Source organism: Lolium rigidum, chromosome 6, assembly GCF_022539505.1.
Source record: "Lolium rigidum isolate FL_2022 chromosome 6, APGP_CSIRO_Lrig_0.1, whole genome shotgun sequence".
Lineage (NCBI taxonomy): Eukaryota > Viridiplantae > Streptophyta > Magnoliopsida > Poales > Poaceae > Lolium > Lolium rigidum.
The window spans coordinates 135,501,886-135,523,306 of record NC_061513.1 but is presented as its reverse complement, the minus strand read 5'-3'; the positions used below and the strand labels follow the sequence as shown (position 1 = coordinate 135,523,306).

At 40.9% G+C, this 21,421-nt stretch overlaps 1 protein-coding gene across 1 annotated transcript; it reads right to left on the bottom strand.

The window, feature by feature from the left end:
• Positions 1 to 826: 826 nt before the first annotated feature.
• LOC124659974 lies at positions 827 to 19,456 on the bottom strand. Its single transcript, XM_047197779.1, has 27 exons — positions 19,326 to 19,456; positions 18,305 to 18,464; positions 16,752 to 16,844; positions 16,209 to 16,311; positions 15,967 to 16,129; positions 15,243 to 15,417; positions 14,143 to 14,262; positions 13,468 to 14,037; positions 12,814 to 13,395; positions 12,544 to 12,612; positions 11,549 to 11,662; positions 11,206 to 11,448; positions 10,136 to 10,183; positions 9,917 to 10,057; positions 9,112 to 9,273; positions 8,972 to 9,034; positions 8,777 to 8,887; positions 8,605 to 8,688; positions 8,446 to 8,493; positions 7,642 to 7,716; positions 5,798 to 5,893; positions 5,513 to 5,593; positions 5,364 to 5,435; positions 4,836 to 4,880; positions 3,266 to 3,349; positions 3,079 to 3,182; positions 827 to 1,543 (listed from the first exon to the last, which is right to left on the bottom strand). Exons 1-27 carry the CDS (start codon positions 19,439 to 19,441, stop codon positions 1,423 to 1,425), a joined length of 3,843 nt encoding a protein of 1,280 aa, XP_047053735.1. The 5' UTR covers positions 19,442 to 19,456; the 3' UTR covers positions 827 to 1,422.
• Positions 19,457 to 21,421: the final 1,965 nt, after the last annotated feature.

Sequence of the window (21,421 nt, the reverse complement as noted above, 5' to 3'; positions counted from 1 at the left end):
ATCATCCATTAATCAACAAGCTAGTTTAAGAGGCATACTAGGGACTTCTTGTTGTCTACATATCACACATGTACTAATGTTTCGGTTAATACAATTATAGCATGATATATAAACATTTATCATAAACATAAAGATATAAATAATAACCACTTTATTATTGCCTCTTGGAATAGGACCAAAATTCGGCAAAATTTCGATGGGGCCTGCGTTGCAAGCAAAATCCGGCCGGCCACGAGTTCACCGGGTGGCCCTAGAGGTGTCCGTGACAGGGCGGGCAGGGTCAAGCTCGCCGAGGCGGTGTTGGGCGAGGCCAAGGCAGTGCGGGGCCAAGGCGGCACAAGGCGAGGCGGGGCAGACCTCAGCTGAAGCGGGGTGGTGGTTGCAAGCGGGCAAAGGAAGAAGGAGAAAGCAAGGGGGGAAAAGAAAAGAAAAAACTAACATATGGGTCTAGTGGCATATTTAGAAATATGCCTTTTTACCGTTTTAGTTTACAGATTCTGATCTGCGCCGGCACTTTTTGACCCGTAAACACAAGTTTGGCCTAAACTCACATTATATAGTAGAGATGCTCTAACCACCCAACCTATAGGGTTTTGATGTGTACAATAATGAAGGGTTTCTAGGTGGACGAGGGTATGGTTACAAGAGACTAGATCGGTTTAGAGATGGATTCGTAGTCAGTTATACAAATATTCATTAGTTTATAGTATATGACTATATAACTTTTGTGGAGCTAGGATAGGATTGCCTTGAAAACAGCTCGGGGCGTCCATGGTCTACTTATGATTTGCTGGCCTCTATAAAAGGGCAGAGGAATTACTTGGACAATAAAGCAAAATAAATATGATAGCTAACAAAATCAATTTTTATATATACAATGTTACAATACACAGACAATCTGTTCGGACAACAGCAATTGTTAGCGCCAGACACTCAAATGCCGGCTCCCTGCCAAACTGATTCTGTTACGTGCAACAACTCTTCTCTTTGGAGGAAGACGTGCTGATCAAATAATATCCCTCGGTTATTTGTAAATAATTAGCTCTGCCCTTTGCTCGCCTAGAAGCCCTCAGCCTGTGAGTGGAACTACTTCTTACCATAAGACTACAGCTAGTATACAACTTGGACTGATCCCCATTCAGGGAAGAACTGGCTCCAGCGCAAACGCAAAAGACCACCCTTTAAACAATCACATTCCAAGCAACCGCCCCAGCACAAACACAACAGACCACCCTTTAATCGATCACCTCCAAGAGCTTGTTGAGCCACTATACTAGGAACAGTGAGACGGTAACTGGAGACGCGCTAAAGGGCACTCGATCTTCATTTGTGCCATTTCACGCCCATACAACTTTTTATGTGCATCTGTGATGAACAAGGCATTCTGCATCTGATCGGTGTAACTACTTGCATCCTCATAACTCACATTAGGGTTGTACCAGGAAGAGAGGAAGTTGTGTCTGCTGTTTGCATCGCAGCAGGTGCAAATGGCATTGGTGCCTGCTGTGGTTCATTGATGAATCCCAAGACATTCAAAGTATGTCTGCCATGAAGAACAAGACATGTAAGAAGTAAGACAGAATATAATGTGCAACGTATGCTTTGGGAGTTTCGGCAAAACATCATGTATTTTGACCAGATTTTAACATGAGAGGATAAAACTCTTAAGCAACTTTTTTACAGAAAGAACATGCCACACTCTAACAAAGTTGATTACCCTTTCTTGGTTTATAACTCAACCACAATATGATGTAAAGCTATACAAGTCACTGCAACTGTGTTTTTTTTTTTTTTTTGAAATGGGTCAGGTACTAAACTAATTTCCACAAGGGGACATTTTCGGCTGAACTTTGTAACAAGAGTCAGAACTTCTAATTTTCACTTCTTGTGCACAGCCACACTCCAAAGGCATGCAAACAGGGAAACAGCATGCAGAAGAAATAAGTTACATCAATATCACTAGCCGATAGGCGGAAGAAATAAGCACTCGAGCATCAGTAAGCATCTAAATAAATAACTAAACAATAACCGCCAGCATTACTAGGTAAGTACCCAACTACAATACATAAGCATAAGACCTGGAAGAAAGGAAACGGAGGAGCCAAAGGGGAGAGGAAAACAAGGGAAGGAATAAAAGAGAAATGGGGGAGAAGAGGGGTAGATCAAGACTCGAGATAGTAGAGGGGAAAAGACCTTGCAGGATAGGACAAAGAGAGGAATGCATCAAAGAGACTCGGAAACCCATGGTGATGAGTTGTGTGGATGGTTATGGAGAGGTTTCCGTTCAGATCTATCTATCAGATGCTTTGGGAGGATGGAGGCCTGGGGAAGGGGCTTTGACACCGGAACTTGTGCAGGGCACCTCCTCACGGTTCTCGCCATCTGCTTTGTTTTGCCTCCCCCATGAGAACATGACTATTCATTATCATTTTTTAACAAGACAGCGCGCATCTGTAATACACCTTCGCAAAACATCTTAAGCACCTGTATTGTCTCCTGCATGATGCAGCACAGAAACCATACTGGCAAAAGCCGAGGCAAGACCTATGGTCAACTACAGCCAAGCGACGTATCGCTTTGATGACACCTAGTGGACACGTAGCTTGGTGCTTAAGCCACAAAAAATTCCATATGCATGAGAATATATCCCAAACTCCACGAAGAGTACCTAGGAGATTAGTAAAAGTCTAGAAAATAATTAAATTTGCCAAGGCTGCAAAATCCAATCAAAGCAGAATTGAAGGTACAAAGCCCAGCACTCCCCACAGCAATACGGCTTGACCCAGACGCAGTTCATTAGCTGAACTATTTAGGATCCCTGATTTACTATTAGCAACAAACCTGTTTGCCACTGCATCAATTTAATACATGGTGATCGACAGTACAGAGATGGCTGCTAGTTTTAGTGCACCTAGCTGTATGACCAAGTATTTTGTGCTCAAGTGAAAGAGTCTGATCGACAGTACAGAGATGGCTGCTAGTTTTAGTGCACCTAGCTGTATGACCAAGTATTTTGTGCTCAAGTGAAAGAGTCCTACAATTACAACACAGTGAGCTGTTAAGGTTAATAGGAAGTACCTGGGCAAGATGTTGTGCAAGTTCCGCTGATTAACAAAGGAAGAAAGATGTGGTCGAAGATTCGGATACTTATTCAGTGCAATTTCAAGCTGCGGCGTAGGTAACTACATGTAGCATCGTCATGGTATGTCAGTAAAAATATCACAATAGGAATGTATTCATTAACATAAAAGACTAGTAATAATACCTGTAACAAAACATCAAACGAGCGTGGTTGAGTCTGGTATGCCAATTTTAAGAATCCAACCCACAGCTTTGGCATTTTCCAGATCTGCAGCAATAGGAGGGAAAACTCAAACTTGAGAAATACGAATATTGTGAAAGGACATTTCGATGCAAACACATATAATTTCTACATGTTCAGTTGTAGATGGAAAAAACTTAAATCGTTTAACAACACGCATCCAAAAAAACATTATGTGGCGAGACAACCTCTAGGAAAGGAGGTGCTTACGCAGAGCTCCCAGGCAACGGCGGCACAGGTATTATGGTATTCTCCCCCACAACTGAGCACCCTCTCTAGAAAAAAGGCAGCGTTGGTAAGGACAAGAAGGAGAGAGAGAGAGATCTGATGGTCCTTTTCTTGATTGGGCCTCAAGATCTCTCCGGCTAGACTGGCTAGACTCCAGGTGGCCGGAGTCAGAGACAAGCGGGTCGCCAAGGCCGGGCATATCGATCACGCTCGATGCCCTGGACTCCGATGTCCCCTTCGTAGTCCTACCAAATCCTAGCGGCCTGGCCCAGCGGAGTAGCCCAATCCAATGGGCCAGGAGGCATCGCCATCATCGCTGTCAGTCGAACGTAGAGGCAACATAACCGTACTCCTGCCATAGCCAGTCATACAAGCTCCACTGGATCATCGACTTGGGAGTTGGGAAGCATAGAGAGGCTCAACCAAGCAAAATAATGGAATCCACAGAACGAGTATCACACACGTTGGTGGCGCCATTTTGCTTGGGAGGGGCACTGATTTAGCTGTATACGGAGTTCACCTTGGTGAATATGGAGTTACAGAGATTAAAAGAGGAAGACGATGAACAATCAAAGAAGATGACATTTGGGATAATAACAACCTAAAGTGTGGTGCTGGACAGTGATAACTATTCCTTTTCTTTTTTTACCGGCTAGATCAACATTGTTATTTGTACCATACAAAAAAAAATTGGAGTTGAGCACAAATTGTCTCGCGTGGGCACAATATTGATGCTAATTTCCAATGATAAGAAATACATCTTTATCTTTACCCAATATGAAAGAATCATGTACTTTCTTCCAAATATTTCATACGTCGGCCTCGTGGTGTCGATTCGTCTACCGGTCCACTTCCACCCGTTTAATACGAAAAAAACATCAGGCTCGAACCGTCCACCTCTCGCCCATAGGCGCAGTGGAGTGCTCTACTAGCTAAAATATATATTTGTTACTATGTATGGTGTTTTTATCATTGGTGGTTCGCAGCGAGATTGACTATCATGCATCTCATCAGACGGCCCATGACACATCCAATAAAAAACAATGATCAGTAGTCTATCCTTAGTGGTCCTTATGTTTACTCTCCCGTTGCGACAAAGGGGCACATTTGCTACTAAATAATAAAAGAAAAGAAAACCTTAGTTTAGAATACCCCTATTTCAAGCAAGCTTATTTATACAAGAAAACATAGGATAGAGAATTATAACTAACAACAGGGGTCTCATATAGTTAACAACAGGCGAGTGGATTCAAACATAGACTGCAACTTCAATAAATTCACAAACCTGCTTATTGACAAGCCTGGAAAGTATTCCCATGACAAAATCAACCTGAAGAAATTTAAACCATGATCAAATCACTGCAAAACAATACTATCCAAACTTCCATGCAGTTTTCTCCTCAAAAGATCCATTCCAATGAGGAAAAAGGTGTACAAATTGGCAAGAAATTGTTTCTATTCTGTGCAAAAAAAAATGTAACTATATAATTGTACACATCATAAAGGGAAATATAAGCAGCAAATATATACACCAACTAAAGCAAGTAATCATCTAATAATTTATACTACCTCTGTCCATAAAAAGGATGTCACAAGCTTGTCTAAATTTAGATGTATCTAGACACCCTTTAGTGTACAGATACATCCGAATTTAGACAACTCTCCGACATCCTTTTATGGGCAGAAGGATTATTAAAGACTGAACAGATTCCAAAGAGCAAATAAGTAGTAGTAAGCCAGTGAAAGTTCTAATTCTACGAGTTATAATCAGATATTATTCACTCTTCATAAATTATCGAGAGCCTGAACATACCAAAGCTGGGAAAGCATCAAGTGCTTGAATAACAGTCCTCATAAAAAGAAGAGGGATCGGAACATTATCGACCTGCATGACAGGGTGAACAGCTAAACAAAAGGAATATGTAAGAACTGCGCGGGATAACAGTGTGCTGATGTAAGTACCAATTTATTCAATGACTTCTCCAGAACTTGCTGAGTAAATACCGTGCGCTGCTCAAAGCAAGCAGTGCAAGCATCTATGACCTGAAAAGAGTTCATTTCCATCAGTACATCACACTGTCACAGCTGCATGTAAATGCATTTGGGCATAAAACCCAGAATTTAAGTGTTATGATTTTGGAAAGTTCGAAGGTGAACAAGGTAGTTGGAAAGAAGCTTTGTCTATCTCTGCACACTACGTATATGCTCAAGAGATGTCAGAACATCATGAGATGCAAATGAAATTACCTTCTTTAGGGGAACTTTGTCCTTTTCTGGATTAATTTCATGGATTGCAATCAGAGCTTCGGCAGGGGTTAACGCTGGACCAGTATGAGCAGAGCCCTGTCGGAAGCACAGTTAGTCCAATCAAAGGTTAAAAAGCAATATAAATCTTGCTGAAAATTGCTTAAAGTGCCACACTAATTTCAAATCACAGACATTGGTTGTTCCCAGTCAAAAAAAACAAAATCATGCCAAACAAAAGAAAGGTGTGTTAGCTAAACGCGCACTAATTTCCAAAAGCTGTCACAGAAACATGAAGTAGTTCCATGAAATCAATAACATGTTACCAAATAGTACAAATACGCTGATGAAAGACGGCACTTTGTATATGCACCAATCTATCAAACATTTATGGAAACAAAGCCAACCTTTCAAAGTTCAGCACCAATAGTATTTCATGCATACTAGGACTGTCCGCCATCACATCTAGAACTCAGCCAAGCCTATTATGCATACTAGTTTGGCCCTCCTGGTCTTACCAGTAGATCCTTTAGCAACTAAGATTATGTCGAGCTGTCACGAACTACCGTGTTCATCCAAAATGAAAGTTCCACTTTCAGAATTCAGTGGGTCGGTTGGATCATGAACCAGCAACGGTTCCAAAGGCTTAAGCAGTCAGCAGTTAGAATTCAGTGGGTTGAGGGTTGGTCCAACCAACATGCATTATGAACACTGTGCAAAGGGTTTTATAAGGGCAGGAGAGCCAAGAATGCCCACTGGCAGTTGAATTAGGTTGCTGGCAGGCAATAGAAAATGAGATGGCTGCCAAACCCTTGGCAGAATTGTGTTGTTTCTTCTTTTCTTCACATACAATCTCAGATTTGGTGTCCACAACACAACATTGGCTCAGTGGCAGCAGCAATGTTGGGTTGGTCATGCCCCTCAATGTCAAGAACCTTTAGATGGTCCATTGTTATTCTCAACAGCTCATCTATGTCTAAAGATTGTCTGGCTAAGAAGTCCTAGTGGCAGAGCACATCCAGCAACAAGGAGCAGGATCAACTCATGGATGTAGCCACCAGCCAGTGCACAGCATGACACTACAAACGAGAACCTACTCTCAGCAACAGCATTCAAATGCTCTGTGAGCTGCACATTTTGTCTTTGGCTGATCTTTCAGGGCAAGTGAACACCCCCATATGTTTCCCTAGACAAGCAGAACCTAGCAACATGGTGTTTGTGCAGGCCAGTGAGTATAACAATTTTAACTTACTGGTAATCACTACAAAAGTTCTTACAGGCTAACATGCAAAGATAATGCAACTGGATTACTGTTACAGAATACAAAAAATGCACACTGGATTATGGTACAAACTATAAATTCAAATGTGAAAAAATTCAGATGAAGCATGAAAGAGAAAAAAAAAATGCATTCCTATCTGAACTTCAAATATTCTGAGTACCAATGCAAACTAATACTGTTGGAAAAGAAATCAAGAGGCAAGAGTGTACGTGGGCATTTTCACATGACAAATTATTTACTTAACAAGTAACTGAGATTCCAAGATCAATCATGACAGGTGATGGCTATGTTGGTTTCTATACTTAATATTAAAAAAGAAGGCAACTCTATCCCACCCAACTTTTATGGAACACCATCAGATAGAAATGCAATACCCATTAACAGAGTTCTTTTTTTTGCTAAAAACTGTAGGGGAGGCCCGGACGGTAAATTTTATTAAAAGAGAACAATATGTACACGACTGAGGGAGGGAATGTACAAAAGGGCTTAGCCCAGGGCATAGCCCAAAAGAACTACAGAGCGTCTAGCTCATAAACAGAGTGATGAATAAGCAAGATAAAACTACCTGCAATATCCGAGCAAGTGCATCTTGGAATCTGGCAGGTGGGAGATCAACTAGTCTAGGAAATATGGGTAGCACCTGAGGACAAAGAAAAAATTGAGGCAATCAGGAACACAGGCGTGACACACAAAAGATCACTGTACATTGCATCCTCTGACAAATTTTCGAAGTTACTTCTTGACATGCATTTATTACAAGCTGCAATAATGTTTTATTCTAGAAACAAGTGTAACTCCAAACAATACCCTATTTATTTAAAGATACTCCAAATATTCAAACATAATAGATAGCATGCTAAAAGTTTGTGCTCCTAAATTTTTGTGCATGCTTTGATAAATATACAAGTGAATCTGCATGAAGTGCAAAATGCTGAACTGGGTGAGGATAGCAAGCTGCAGTTTCGTAATCAAGATTGTAGCACTCATGGGAAAGTTTGGATCAGCCAATACAGAATGGGTAGTGTGCAGTGTCTCCTTGCCAAATGCTAGTTCACCACATAAAATCTATTAAAAGTTACTGTTATGCCTGGAGTATGCTCGTGTGTGCTGATTTAGGTTATGTAATCATTTCACTATTAGCTTCTAGATACCCATATTACGTGGCCTAGTTAAGTTGCTGCCTTGCTGTGGCAATGATATTAGTCACTTAGGTCACAATGGCATAGGTATGCAGTTTTTGGCCAAGCGATTGTCCAGATTGTTAGCATGCATGCTCTTACAAACATCAGCATGACAATGACAGCATTTCTGCTGTGGAGCTAATAAAGATCTAGACAACCATAATACAAATATAAAAAGAAACCAATACCTCTTCCTTCGGAAATGAGGATAGCAATGGAATGAGAATAGATGCATCCTGCCACAGAAAGTTACAATATTCAGCAAATGCGCTGAGTAACAATCTACTAAAAGGGCACATACAACAGTTTCTGAAGCGGTAGAGAATGCAAACCAAAGGTAAACAAACCTTCAGCTTGGTCTCATAGAGATGTTTAACAGCCACAACCAGGTTGGGCGAAGGATTTGATTCTTCGGTCAGTGTTTGAAGTATCTTCAAAAAGAGGACAAGCGAAAAAGCATAAGGAACTTCTACGTTTCGCAGTAATGGACAAAGAGAAGTCAGCGATAAATTGTAATACCAGGCTAACAAGTTCTTCACTGCCTTCAGGTGGATTATGAATAATGTCCAGCATTTCAGGACATGAGGATCCCAGATTTCTTACAAGGGTGGGAATATGCCAATGGATACACTGCACAATTTTGCACCATCATGTGTTGCAAGGAATTGTAATTCCTGTTTAAAAAAACTTCGCAACAGAAGTTAAAAGTAATACCTGTTTGACAACTTTCGGAGACCCTCCATAGACATTGAACAACTGTCGAAGAAGAATGGGTCTCTGGAACAATACAAAATGGTTTTACTACCTCTCTAAAAATCAAATACAAGAGAAAATGAAGTATTCTCTGAGGATACCTTTGTGCAAAGTGCAAAAAACAATGAAGTATAGCGTTTGGCCTCAGATACTGCTGATTGTTTAGGTGAAATCAACGAGGCCTTGGTAGATCCACTTTCAGAAGGTCCAGCATCGGGAACCTGGGAGCCACTAACTGAAGCTTCCTGGATGCCTATTTCAACCTGCTTTCATAAAAACAATCTACTATTGAAACATCCAACCGGAATACAATATGTATCATATAGGTATAACTAAGCCATTGTATTGCTCTCTCGCGAAGAAGAGGTGTTACCTACCAAACTTGCCACATCTAGTTGTGGCTAAGTGTGAGAGCGGAGAAGCCACACACTAACGAGAAACGGTGTTCAGCTAGTTAGGCATAATACAACAAAAAATTATGTTGCTTTATCAAATTACACTTCGAATGCAGACAAATACAGCATTTTTGATGGAAAAGCATAAGCAGAAACGGTCTTTGCCTAGCTTGGCAAAATCAAGGCGAACTGCCATGGCATTGCCTCCAGAGCACCTAACCGATTAGGCAATAAACAGAAGCTGCAGTTCATAGAGAAGCTAGACCGTAAATCGTAACCCATATTTCTTGCTATTGGATTCGGAAACCAAGTAAGTCGGATACCCTGCATCCATTTTTCACTTTGTTCTGACAGAAGAAGCTAGATCGTAAATCTTAACCCATATTTCTTGCATAATAACAATATAAGTTGGATAATCCGCATACATTTTTCGCTCCTACTGGAGAAGATGAGCGCATGATAGAGTGCTGAATGCCTAAACATAACAAGGATTGAAATCATGAAGAATTACCTCGGCTGTAGATTCTTTTGAGGTTGTGAAATTAGCATCTGTCTCCACGCCATGCTTATTAGCAATTGCCAGAAGACTATCTGTGGCGAACTGCTCAACTTTTTCTGATGCATATGTCAGATCACAGAGCTTTTTCACAACCTAAGATACAAAAATATCAGCATTACAGGGAGAAGTATTACACCAAATTGAACTTAAAAATTTAATGAGTCTCCCTACCAATCTAACCGCCTTTCCTCGGACTTCATCTTGAGAGTGAATGGCACACTGCAAATTCATAACAATAAGTGAGTCACAGTTGAAAGATGATAAATAGTATGGTACCACCAGCTGCATAAAAACATGTCATTATTGTGAACTTCAAATTTAGCCTACCCCAACTTGCTTCGGAGAAAAGCTTAGATGTTTTCTGTTTCTTTGTCACAGATTTATTGTAGTAAATCGAAACTTATGCCAATATAGTATTTAAACGATAAATATTGAATGTTTGAACATTGAATACATGGGGTTATTATAGTGTTGATGGTCAAATAACTCAGTAATGGGCCACAACGACCCATGGGGTTATTGGGCCAACCCATGAAATCAGGTCCTTTGTTTCAGTCGGGTTGCACCATGTAAACAATGAAGCCAGGGGAGCCGGCCCTGATTAACCCAAAGGGTCAGTCGGTTTGACCCAGAAGCAGCAGAGCCCACTCACCTCCAACCGCTCCATTGCCACGTACTCTACCACATCGGCGGCGAGGAATAGAGGCGTAACAAAATTGGGATTAGGCAAGAGACCAAGTCGAGCTAGCAAGTTGCACATCAATGGCGTTCACACTTCACAGCTGCATATGGGAGGAGCGAACCAGAGCAAGTGGAGGAGAACCGGAAGGCATCGGCGTTTCATTCTCCTGCTGGAACAGCAGGGAAAGCTAAGCGTGGTGATTAAGGGGTGGAGCGGCTTCGTCCGCAACCAGCGCCTCGCTGCCGGACCATCTCCTATCATCCGATAGATGGGTCAATCCACAAGAGCAGATGGAGCATAGAGGCAATGGCAGACTGCATAAAAGGGTCTGCCCTGTGGACCCCTTCCTATTTTCTGTATCACCGGGGCAGGTCCAGGGCCGGACTGGGCCGACCCATTCCCATCCTCATTTAGGACATTGAATAACATAAGCAGACTTTGTAACTCAAGTAATCATAATTTAGTTATACCAACTTAGAGAAATTGCTAATTTCTATATACTGTCAAAACGATTGATATTATTCTACCAGTTGAAAAGGGAACATCAGTCATCACAAACCTTCAGAACAATATCCAAGCAAGCTTGACGAAGTGGAGGCCGCCCTAAAATAAGACTCCATACTGTTCCGAGGCCTTGGGCAACACGGTCACCCTCGCTGTCCTTTATTTGTTGGTTGTTGCCTTGTGACATACAAAGACCCTCAAGTAATCTAAACAGAGACTCAGGCAAACATGGGGCATCACACAGAAGTTTACTAAAAGATTTATCTGAGGCCGGTAGCGAATCAATCAAGGACTTCGCCTGAGTACAAAAACAAATGAAAAATAACTCTTTTCATGTAAGTTTAACTTATAGCTGGAAGGCAAATGAACAGAAATTCGAATATGATGTGCTAACTTACAAGTGATATAAAGAACTTCTCGTAATGTTCAGAAGTAGATGTGGAACTTTCTGGTGCGTCAGCAATATTGACACACTGCAGCTGATACAACACATGCATAGCCAGTTCGTGACCCTAGGAAAAACATGTGCTATAGAAGTAAGAGCCTTGCAAAATTCACGACTTATGCAGTTTGACAGATCATGAGCAGTTGATGAGTCATGCTCTATTTGGAAAATGGCTATAATTAGAAGTAAGACAAAGCCTAACCAGCTCAAATACAGCACAATTTGTGTTCACATCTTGTATAAAACTTGATTTACCAGCATAATCTCAACCGGAAGAACTACATCAAGCTCGGAACAGGTGGGCACGACACCTGTATGCAAGTCCGAGAACCCAAGAGTCGACTGGAAGTTTTGAAACCTAGAGTCTACGGAGCAATTATCTCGAATGGGGTAGGAATGGACAAGAAACAGGTGGGCACGACAACTGTATGCAAGTCTGAGAGACGAAGATTCAACAGTTGAAATTTGAATCCTAGAGTCTACTTTCTCCATTCCAGAAAAGAAAGTGAGCATGCTTTTCGAAACTCAACTTTGACCAAGAATAAGTCCAACTATACATGATTTATGTTATACAAAATTGATATTGCTAGATTATTTGAAAGAAGTTTCAAATGGTATAATTTTTGTGGCACATAACCCACAATTTATTGGTTAAAAGCTTGGTCAATGTTACATCTCGAAAAACAAGTGTGCCTTCTTTCCATGAAAGGAAGAAGCATGCAGCAATCACCTTGAATGGTGTAGAATGCACAAGAATGAGTTTTGCTCCAATAAGCTTTTATTTATGAGCGTTGTCAGCCTATCAGAGCAAATTCCTAGCTCAGCACAAAATCAACTATACTGTTTCTTATTGAAATGTGTTGACCAAACAGTAGGATGTTGTCGGATCTAGTCACTCGCTGAAGGCAACGCAAGATAAATGGAGATATAGTGCGGTCAGTAAATTACCTTCTGGTCATGATAATGGAAGATAATGTGCCTCTGAATCAAATCCATGATATTATCATCAGCACTACTCTGTCAAGTCACAGATGATGAAAGTTAGAACATAAAACTGTGGCAGAGCGATCATATCAAAATAAACAGGAGTGATCTCAAAAAAGTCTAGCCAAATGAACTACAAACTGGAATTTCTACCATTTAGCCTATAGAAAAGGAATTCAGGAAAGAATTACATGGGGCTACAATTATTAGAATACCATAAGTCCAAAAGAATACCTGAGCAACCAAATGAGCAAGCAAAGAAAATCTTGTGTCCAGGGTATTTTTCTTGTAATCGTCAATTATCCGCCTAACAGCTAATATATGCAATGTGATCTTCTCACTGTCACTCAAATCCAAATGAGATGGAAGAAGTGGCAACTCATGAGTAGTATCCTCTGGTGTTGATATCTTGGGGACTGGTGAAAAGGGATCAACCTCCAAATCCATACTATCAGATTCATTGTTTGAAATAGCTTCTGGTGACAATGGATTGTCCATCTCTTCATTGACATCAGAAGGAATTCCGGCTTCTACCGGTGCGTGCAATTCAAAAATTGCCTCTGGTTCTGTGGCATCATCCAAAAACTCATTCTCTTTGACAATTACTTGATTATTAGGATGAAAAGATGGATGCTCCTCATCTTCACTTTTAGGTGGGTCTACTGAATATTCTGCACATTTTTCACCCTTCCCAGGAACAGAAGGTATATCTGACAAAGTATTTGTCTGATGCATGCTAGTGGTTTCCACCTTCACCTGTATGGCACTAGCAGTAGCAGGTGCAACTGTTCGCCGTGGATCAAGGCGACGAGGATCCTGCAACACATCAACATTTTGACAATAGGAACTTCTGTGACTTAATAAAATGTGAGTTAAGATAGATCATACTCTTCTTGGGTCACGCTTCGAATCAGTAGAACCAGGACCGAGAAGGGCATCAGGTGGTGAAATGCCTACTCCATCTGCAGGTGGTGCTAATTGTGCTGTAAAGGGCAAAGAGTGTGTATGGCCTGGAAAGTTCTCTGTAGGGGGGCTGGAGGAAGATTGCAAATTTGATTGCGGTTCACTCTTATTTGTAGCCAATGGAAATGGTGCTTCTGGTAGATGCTTCATTGTTTCAATTACAATGTCAGCCATGACGTCTGACTCTACCGATGAGATGAGAATACCAAGGGATTCAGCTCCTCTTTCCCCTTCAGCAAGTAAAGCGCCTATCATTTCAATCATCTTCTCAACAGGAGATACATCAGTACTCAAGATAGTAGGGTCAGAGGAATGACCCATATTTGCATCATTTTCAATCTTCACATCTGAATAATCAGGTGTTCCCTGGATTAGCGGATTCGAAAATGCAGAGCCATCAAATCTTGCTCTCTTAGCTATTCCCTCGGCCATAGCAGGAGCAGGATTCTTTCGACTAACATCTCCATAAGGCATCTCCCATGGTGGAGGTTCATCCTATTTGATACAAAAAACACCTTTCAGAAATAAGTGTATAATAAACTTCTGAAAGAGACATGCCAAATCCATTGCACCACATCAGATAAGCGTTCGGACATATACCTTGTTCATACGAGAAGCCCGCTCTATATTTCTAGACAGCTTCTCTACCTGCCTAATAATCTGTTCTGTTGCTTCACCTGGGCTGAGAGCTCGGAGCCGCCTCACTAGTATGTCCTTGGACTGTCCAGAGAAGAATGGACACGATTAACTTGAGAAGTTACATAAATCATTCATCATTCAAAAACCAAATTCAGGTAGTACATGAAAGGAATTAAGTTCAGCAAACATGTTAAGAAAACAGTACAGGCAAGGATATATATACAATCCTAAACAGACATGAGAAGTGATTAAGGGGAAAAAAAGTGGCACAAATAATGAAGGAGTGCTCGAAAGAAACCAAGAGAGCAAACAAAATTCAGTTAATCTAGTTATTATCTGATAAAACGAAGAAATGAGAAACAACGCAAGCTACATATGTGCATATTGATATTACAACATCATCAATGAAATGCTAACCAAAGTTTTCCACTCATTCGTGAGTCATGAGAGCATTATCATTGACTTAATGAGTAGAATTCCTCATCCACTATCCAAAAACTAAAAAAGAACAAGGATGTGTAACGCGAACTTCAAAATTTTCATATTCGACACTGTTTGAGAACCGAGGACAAACAATACTGTAGCAATCCATACGACAATGCATGAGCTCCCAGACATGAAGAAACCTCCCATTTTATAAATGAGAGCAAATACAGCTCAAAGAGCTTACAAGGAAAGATGCAACAGCTCAAAGAGCCTTCATACACGATAGCATGAGATGGACTACAATGAACAGAAGTTATCATTAAATTATCCTTAACAAAATAGCCATTATTTCCCTGATTTACATAACAAGCTTTCAAGATAACTAAGTTACTTTTTCTTACAATCAACCAGAACAGTTTTGCAAATTTTAGCTGTACCAGATGTCTTTTAGTGTGAAATGTGTTGGTTTAACTGAATATTAGATTATCAAAGATACCTAGAGTAGATGTACAAGTAAAAAGCCAACGTTTACAGTCAAAAATAACAAAATAAAATGATAACTGACATAAGTATTTTTGCACATTAAACTTCAAATGATCGTAAAAAGAAGATGTAGCTAAATAAGGTGAGCTCACATCAAGCATTTCTTGGCAAGGACTCCGTAGAAACCCTAAAAAGGCTGTTTTCAGGGAATATCTCAGGCTTGCAGAATGAGCTCCTTTTGAAGTCTGCAAACTAGGGTCAAACCCAAACAACACTGACAGAACACGGTCATAATAAACCGGCCTATTCTTTCCAATAGCTGCAAGACTGACATGTGAAGAAGAACTTATATTTCTGATAACAACAAATATGTTTTACACCACAAAGTACAAAAATATGGAGTGAAAAGAGTAGAACATGGGTAAAGTGGCTAAGCCATTAGAGCTATATATATGACAATTCACTTACAAACAGCAGTCAGGATAAATATGTGGCCAGGTACCATACAGTATTAAAAACTGATGGCATGAATTAATCAATTAAATAAACCAATTAGCAAACAACTTTATAGATAGCACCAAATATTCATCCATGGAAACTCCTCAAAAAATCTTCATCCATGGAGGGAACTAGTGAACAAAGGCAGGCTGGTGGAGTGTGATGATAAATTTCTTCATATATAGGTCTTCATGGGGATATGGGGAAAAATAGTAGGATACCACAAAATGGCCAAACCAGCTACGGCAATACTTCTTGCAAATTCAGAATTCATGACAAACATGTGGATAGAGCTTCATCCACACATATCAACAGAACTAGTGAAAAGAGGAGAGCTTTCACTTCATTTAGGCATAAACAGCTGGTTGAAATGCTTACGAATTAATGGTGCCAACTAGGAAGGATCCTCGGTGAGCATACGCTGATTTCAAAATATCCACCAGGAGGATGAAAGCCCTATTTGCATTGGCTTCCAGAATAACGGGATCAAGGCTAGTATGAAATTTAGCTAATCGTGACGGATCAAACCTCCGGTTGTTTCCTGTTTATAGAGTGAAAATATCAGTAAGCATCCACAATATGCCCCATTTAATTGTGGTTGTGAATAGTGTTAATGGTACCTTCAATTGGCTGTATTCGGTCACTGTTGGGTTGAGGTGTAAGGCACAATATCCATGTTTCAATGAACTTTACGGCGAGTAGTTTAAATGCAATAGGACCAGGCTGTTACATGTCAGAGATAAAATAATATTAGCCAGTAAGTTGAACTAGAAAGACGCATAGGCCATCATTTAAATATCAAGAATATCATTACTTATGATATTCTCAGCAGACGCTATGGCAAAATGCAATTGTCTGAGGATTGTTGCTACAAGAATGGAATGGTACAATAAAGTCCAACTGCATGTCAACATAAATATGACATACACCATCCATCCCATAATAACTGGCTCAGAGTTATCTAGTTTCGCATGTAGATACATGCTACATGCAAAGATAAATCTGAGTCACTTATTATGGGATGGAGGTTGTACATATGACTCGTCTGCTAAATCCATGATGTGTGAAATGTTGATTGCAAAAACGATAACAGAACAACAACAGTTTGATGATATTAATGGAGTAAACAAAGGTTCAGCAGCATAAACTACTTTTAAACTAACCTCATGCATCATAACACATACTGCATCCTTGAACTGGTTCATCCAAGCCCACATCTCTTCAAGCCAAGCATCAACTCTTCCACGCCCGTTAATCTAGATTAAAAATTAAAGTGTCAAAGTGAGTGCTAATAATAGAACTATCCACCAAGTTACAAACATCTAAGGATGCAATAAGTAAAAAATGTTAATCAGGAAAAAAATTAAACTTCAGCACCATACAGCCCGAACATCTCAAAACAAATTAAAAACAAGGGAAACAGGTTAAGAGTTTTTTCTTTAATCTACACTGCCTATAGGTAAATTACCTCATTGACTTGTGTTAATCAGAAAGCTATCATTCGTAAATTACTCCAAGAAAACACCTATCAAACCAAATCTAAGACCATTCTATGCTGCAATGGTTAAATTAGTTAAAACTGCTGAAAGAAGCTTTTCTCTCTTGATTAGAAAAAGGGTGTTAGCAACAAAATCCATTAGGGTTGTACCCATTTTTTAATAGTTAGGTACAATATGCATGTTTAATATGTAAATCAGAATCTAATGGATATCATTTTTCTATAAGTTTCTTTCAGCTTATAAAAACATATACCATGAAAATAAATATATCTCTTACTTCTATAAATTTCTTAAGGTTCCAAACAGTGAATTCAGATGATACTGGATACCACAGGAATGCACCAGTTGTTAAGAACTGAGCATTAACACACACAAATATTGCTTCAGATTTACAATTAAGAAAAGTTTAAGCCTATATTTCTTTAAAAAGGTCCAGTGCATTTATTATCACTTTATTATTACTAGTATAACTATAAGATAGTTGACTGCGAAAACAAGTCTCATTCACATATACTATCCAGTAAGCAGATGTGCATCAAACTATCAACCAACTCCTGTTCCAGCTACTCTAGCATTTTTGCATATCTGGGATTAAATCTACTGCTTTTCACTTGTCTAAATGGAGACAACTGGAGAACAACAGAAAAAAAACTAATTATCAAGTGCCAGAATGTATGTTGGAAGAAGGCTTGACATGGTATCAGTAGAATTGCCAGGATTTGGAGATTTGATCACTGGATGCATTAAATCTTGTAAATAACTGGAATGGCTGGACATTTAGTGGTAGCAAAGTAAGTTCTGTGATCTTCAGGGCTATTATGGAAAAAGAAGAGAGGGACACACTCAAGCAAGCTGACAGTTAATGACAAAATGCTCTCATCAAATGAGCATTCTATCATTGTGAGAAACTGTTACTTTGCATGAAACTGGCCAACTGGAGAGAAGTAAAACAACAAAGTGTTGGGTTTAAGCAGTGACTAACAGTGAAAGAGCAAATCAAGTGGGACATGCAGTGCAACAAGAATACACTGCCTGCGGAGGTAGTAAACTCCTCTTTGTAGAAAATCATTTTATGTCAGGTATTTCTTCGGGCGCGGTAGTTTTTTGACGAATAAGCAAGTAAAATAAGCTCATCAAACAACAGCAACACCGCAGCAGGTAGTAGTTACAACAGTGGATTTATTCATTGATAAATATATCTGTTTTACAAAAAGGACCTGAAGTGCCATCTCTTCCAGTACAGCAGCAAATAAATTTGTCCCACTAGCTATGGATTGCTTAACAACTGCAGGATCATCGTGTTTCAAAAATGACAGCAAGTTTGGCATCAGCACAACCAAATCTTCTGTTACATTTCTGCCAAGCTCTCTCAGCAATCTGTAAGCAAAAAAAAAGAGTTCTATGAGCACCACCGAAATATACGTTCTCAAAGTAGTAATCTGGAGGAGGCAAAGATCTGAGCATTGTATGTTATTTTGAGGTTAAATATTAGGACTACTACTACCAGGGGAGAATCCTCAATTAAAAGGCACATCATGTAATGAACAGCATGAATCAAGATAAATAGGCTATCGGCAAGTAAACTATGTTAGGAGTGAACACAGCTAGGCCTTAGCATGAGAAATAGTATGCCCATGTGAACAAGAGTGCTCCTAAATCTGACTATGCTTTGACAAAAAAGAAACTCACCAAGGCCATAATAACTATTTACATGAGTATTCAACAACCCTCAGTTATTTCTCTTTATTTATCAATACGTGGTCCTGTCCTTCAATATAATTACTGACAAAGAGGCATTGCCAACAGCATTTTCCATCAATGCTCCATTTTGTTATAACATTATTTCATTTTCACGGGAAATCAAATAAGCGTTCTCATGCTATTGTCAGTGCAAACAGATCTAATGCATTGTCACATTATTGCCAGATATATGCCTCAACACGAGACTACTACCAATTCCCCATACAGTCAAGAAACCAACATCGGCGGTAATAAAGATAGCAACTTGTTCAAGCTATTGGCCACGAAATTATCAGAGAAAACTGTAACCGCAGGGGAGGAAAACTACGCTTGCGTGTATCTAGAATACTGTAGTAAATACTGCGACAACTTCCACAGCAAATGTCATATTACGTGGGCTTCAACTAGAACTGAGAAGAGCAAACACAGCCGACGGAACCCTAGAAAATCATTCATCCTGCATGATTACGGGTAAAGGGGGGAGGCCAGGGCGCTCACCTTAGGGCACGCGACGAATCGAAGCGAGGAGAGGGGGCCTCCAGCGCCGGCGGCGGCGCCTCGGCGGAGCCGCCCCGCGGCTCGGGCCACCGGGCGCCGTCCGCCTGGAATTCCATGGCCGGGGGCCAAAACCCTAGCTATCTGGCGCGGCGCCTGGTGGGCTCGCCGCTGCCGCGGGCGGGCTAGGTTTCGGTTTTGTGGCGGGCGGCGGTGGCGGCGGCGCGATTGGTCTAGGGTTTGGGCGGCGGCCGTGGAGAGGTGGGCGCGGCGGCGGCGGACGGAGCGCAGCGAGGCGAGGCGCGGCGCGGGCGACGGGGATAGGAGGAGCGAGCAAGCAGGGGGCGAGGGAAGTGCCTCTTTGGCCTCTGCACGATTATTGTAGTGCGCCGACGCGTGGTCCCTACTCTGTGTTTTCCGTGGGACCCACGTGTAATGGAAAGGTCCGCCACCCGGTTCGAAAGCGGTTTGGGCCTTTGCGGTGGGTTCGAATAGTTTTTTTTAGGAAATTGTGTTCGAAACTTCTGACGTGTGGTGGACCAACGGGAGAGATATGTGGGCTGATGGTCTTTAAACCTCCACTGCCACTTTGGGCCGTCAGTTGTTTCTCCGTGGACGGAGTGTGAAATATTTGGCCCAATTGTAGATTACAATATGGCTACGTGTGTTTGGGCCCTTGTGTTTACAATGAGGATATTATTCCATTGTACCGATTGCCAGGGTCACTTAGCCCGAAGAGTTGGGACAGTTTTGACCAATTAGCCTCAAGCAATGTCACCTACAAGATAGGCTAATAGATCCAAAGCTATTATTTCGGAGATTAATTTTGAGTAATAGTTCTTCTGTCCCGTCACGGATGATATTATACTAGTGTGTGTATTTCATGAGTGGAGCTAAAGAAACTTCAACATTGTGTGCTCAAATTGGACATGCAAAAGACAAGAGGTGAGGAACATACTTCAAGTACCAAATGAAACACTGAACGAGAAATATCTTGAAACGCCTTCGGATGTTGGTCGGTCGCTAATGATGCTTATAAGTACTTGAAGAATCGAGCTTTCGAAAAGAGTCCAAGGCTAGTTAAAACTATTGATGTCGGCAGGTGGGGAGGAGGTCCTGATAAAACCTGTGGTACAGTCGTATAGGTGATTCCCTTGTTTGCCATATCTTGTTTTAAGTTGCTGAGAGGTTTATGTCTTCACATTAACTTGTTGATCCAAAACTTTTGATGGGGAAGTAAGAGAGGCAAATAAAGACACATTAGGTCTCATGGGAGTTCATGTGTTCACCAAAGTTTGTGGGAGTTCTGGGTTTTTGTGCCATCGTACTTTTCAATCTAGCCCTTTTGGCTCAATAAGTTTGATGTCTTCTCCAAGATCCTGAGACTTTGAGTGCAAGAATTTTGAAGGCAATTTATTTCCCTTTGACATATATCCTGGAGGCCACTTGTGGCTCGCACCCATCCCAAATATGGCATATGTTGATCGAGGGGAGAGATGTAGGGTTTGATTAGGCAAATTGGTACAAGATAAAACACTTGTGTCTGGAAACAAAACTGGATACCTGACAACCATATGCTTGGCCTAATGCATGTTTCTAGGTTGCCCCGCCTGTCTGCATCAATGATTTCATCGAGGTTGGATCATCGGTCTGGAATAGAACTACTATGGAGGAGTGGTTTTTATGTCGAATATTGATATGCAATATTCCGCTGTGAGCACGAGGCGACATGATGAGATATGGGCTTCACACTATGAAATCCAGCTTGCTCATTGTTCGCTCAATATATTGATATGCTCGTCCGTACCAAACGTTGATGAGAGTACTGGTTGGAGGGTCGTTCAGCGGGCTCAAACCAGGTGGCCGAGGAGAAGTCATGGCAGAAACAATGAAAGGTTCTTTACCATCAAAGATGTGTGTATTCCTCTAGAGTTGTGCATCAATCTCTGCCAAGGGAGTGACCCTCCTAAATTGCACGATGTCACGTTGGCATTGGTGAACGAGGACGTCCTCCAACAGGTGACGTCCTCCACACAGAATTACTGTGTAATATATGTCGCCCATGATTTTGTTCTCTTTCTCCGTGTGTAACCATCGTA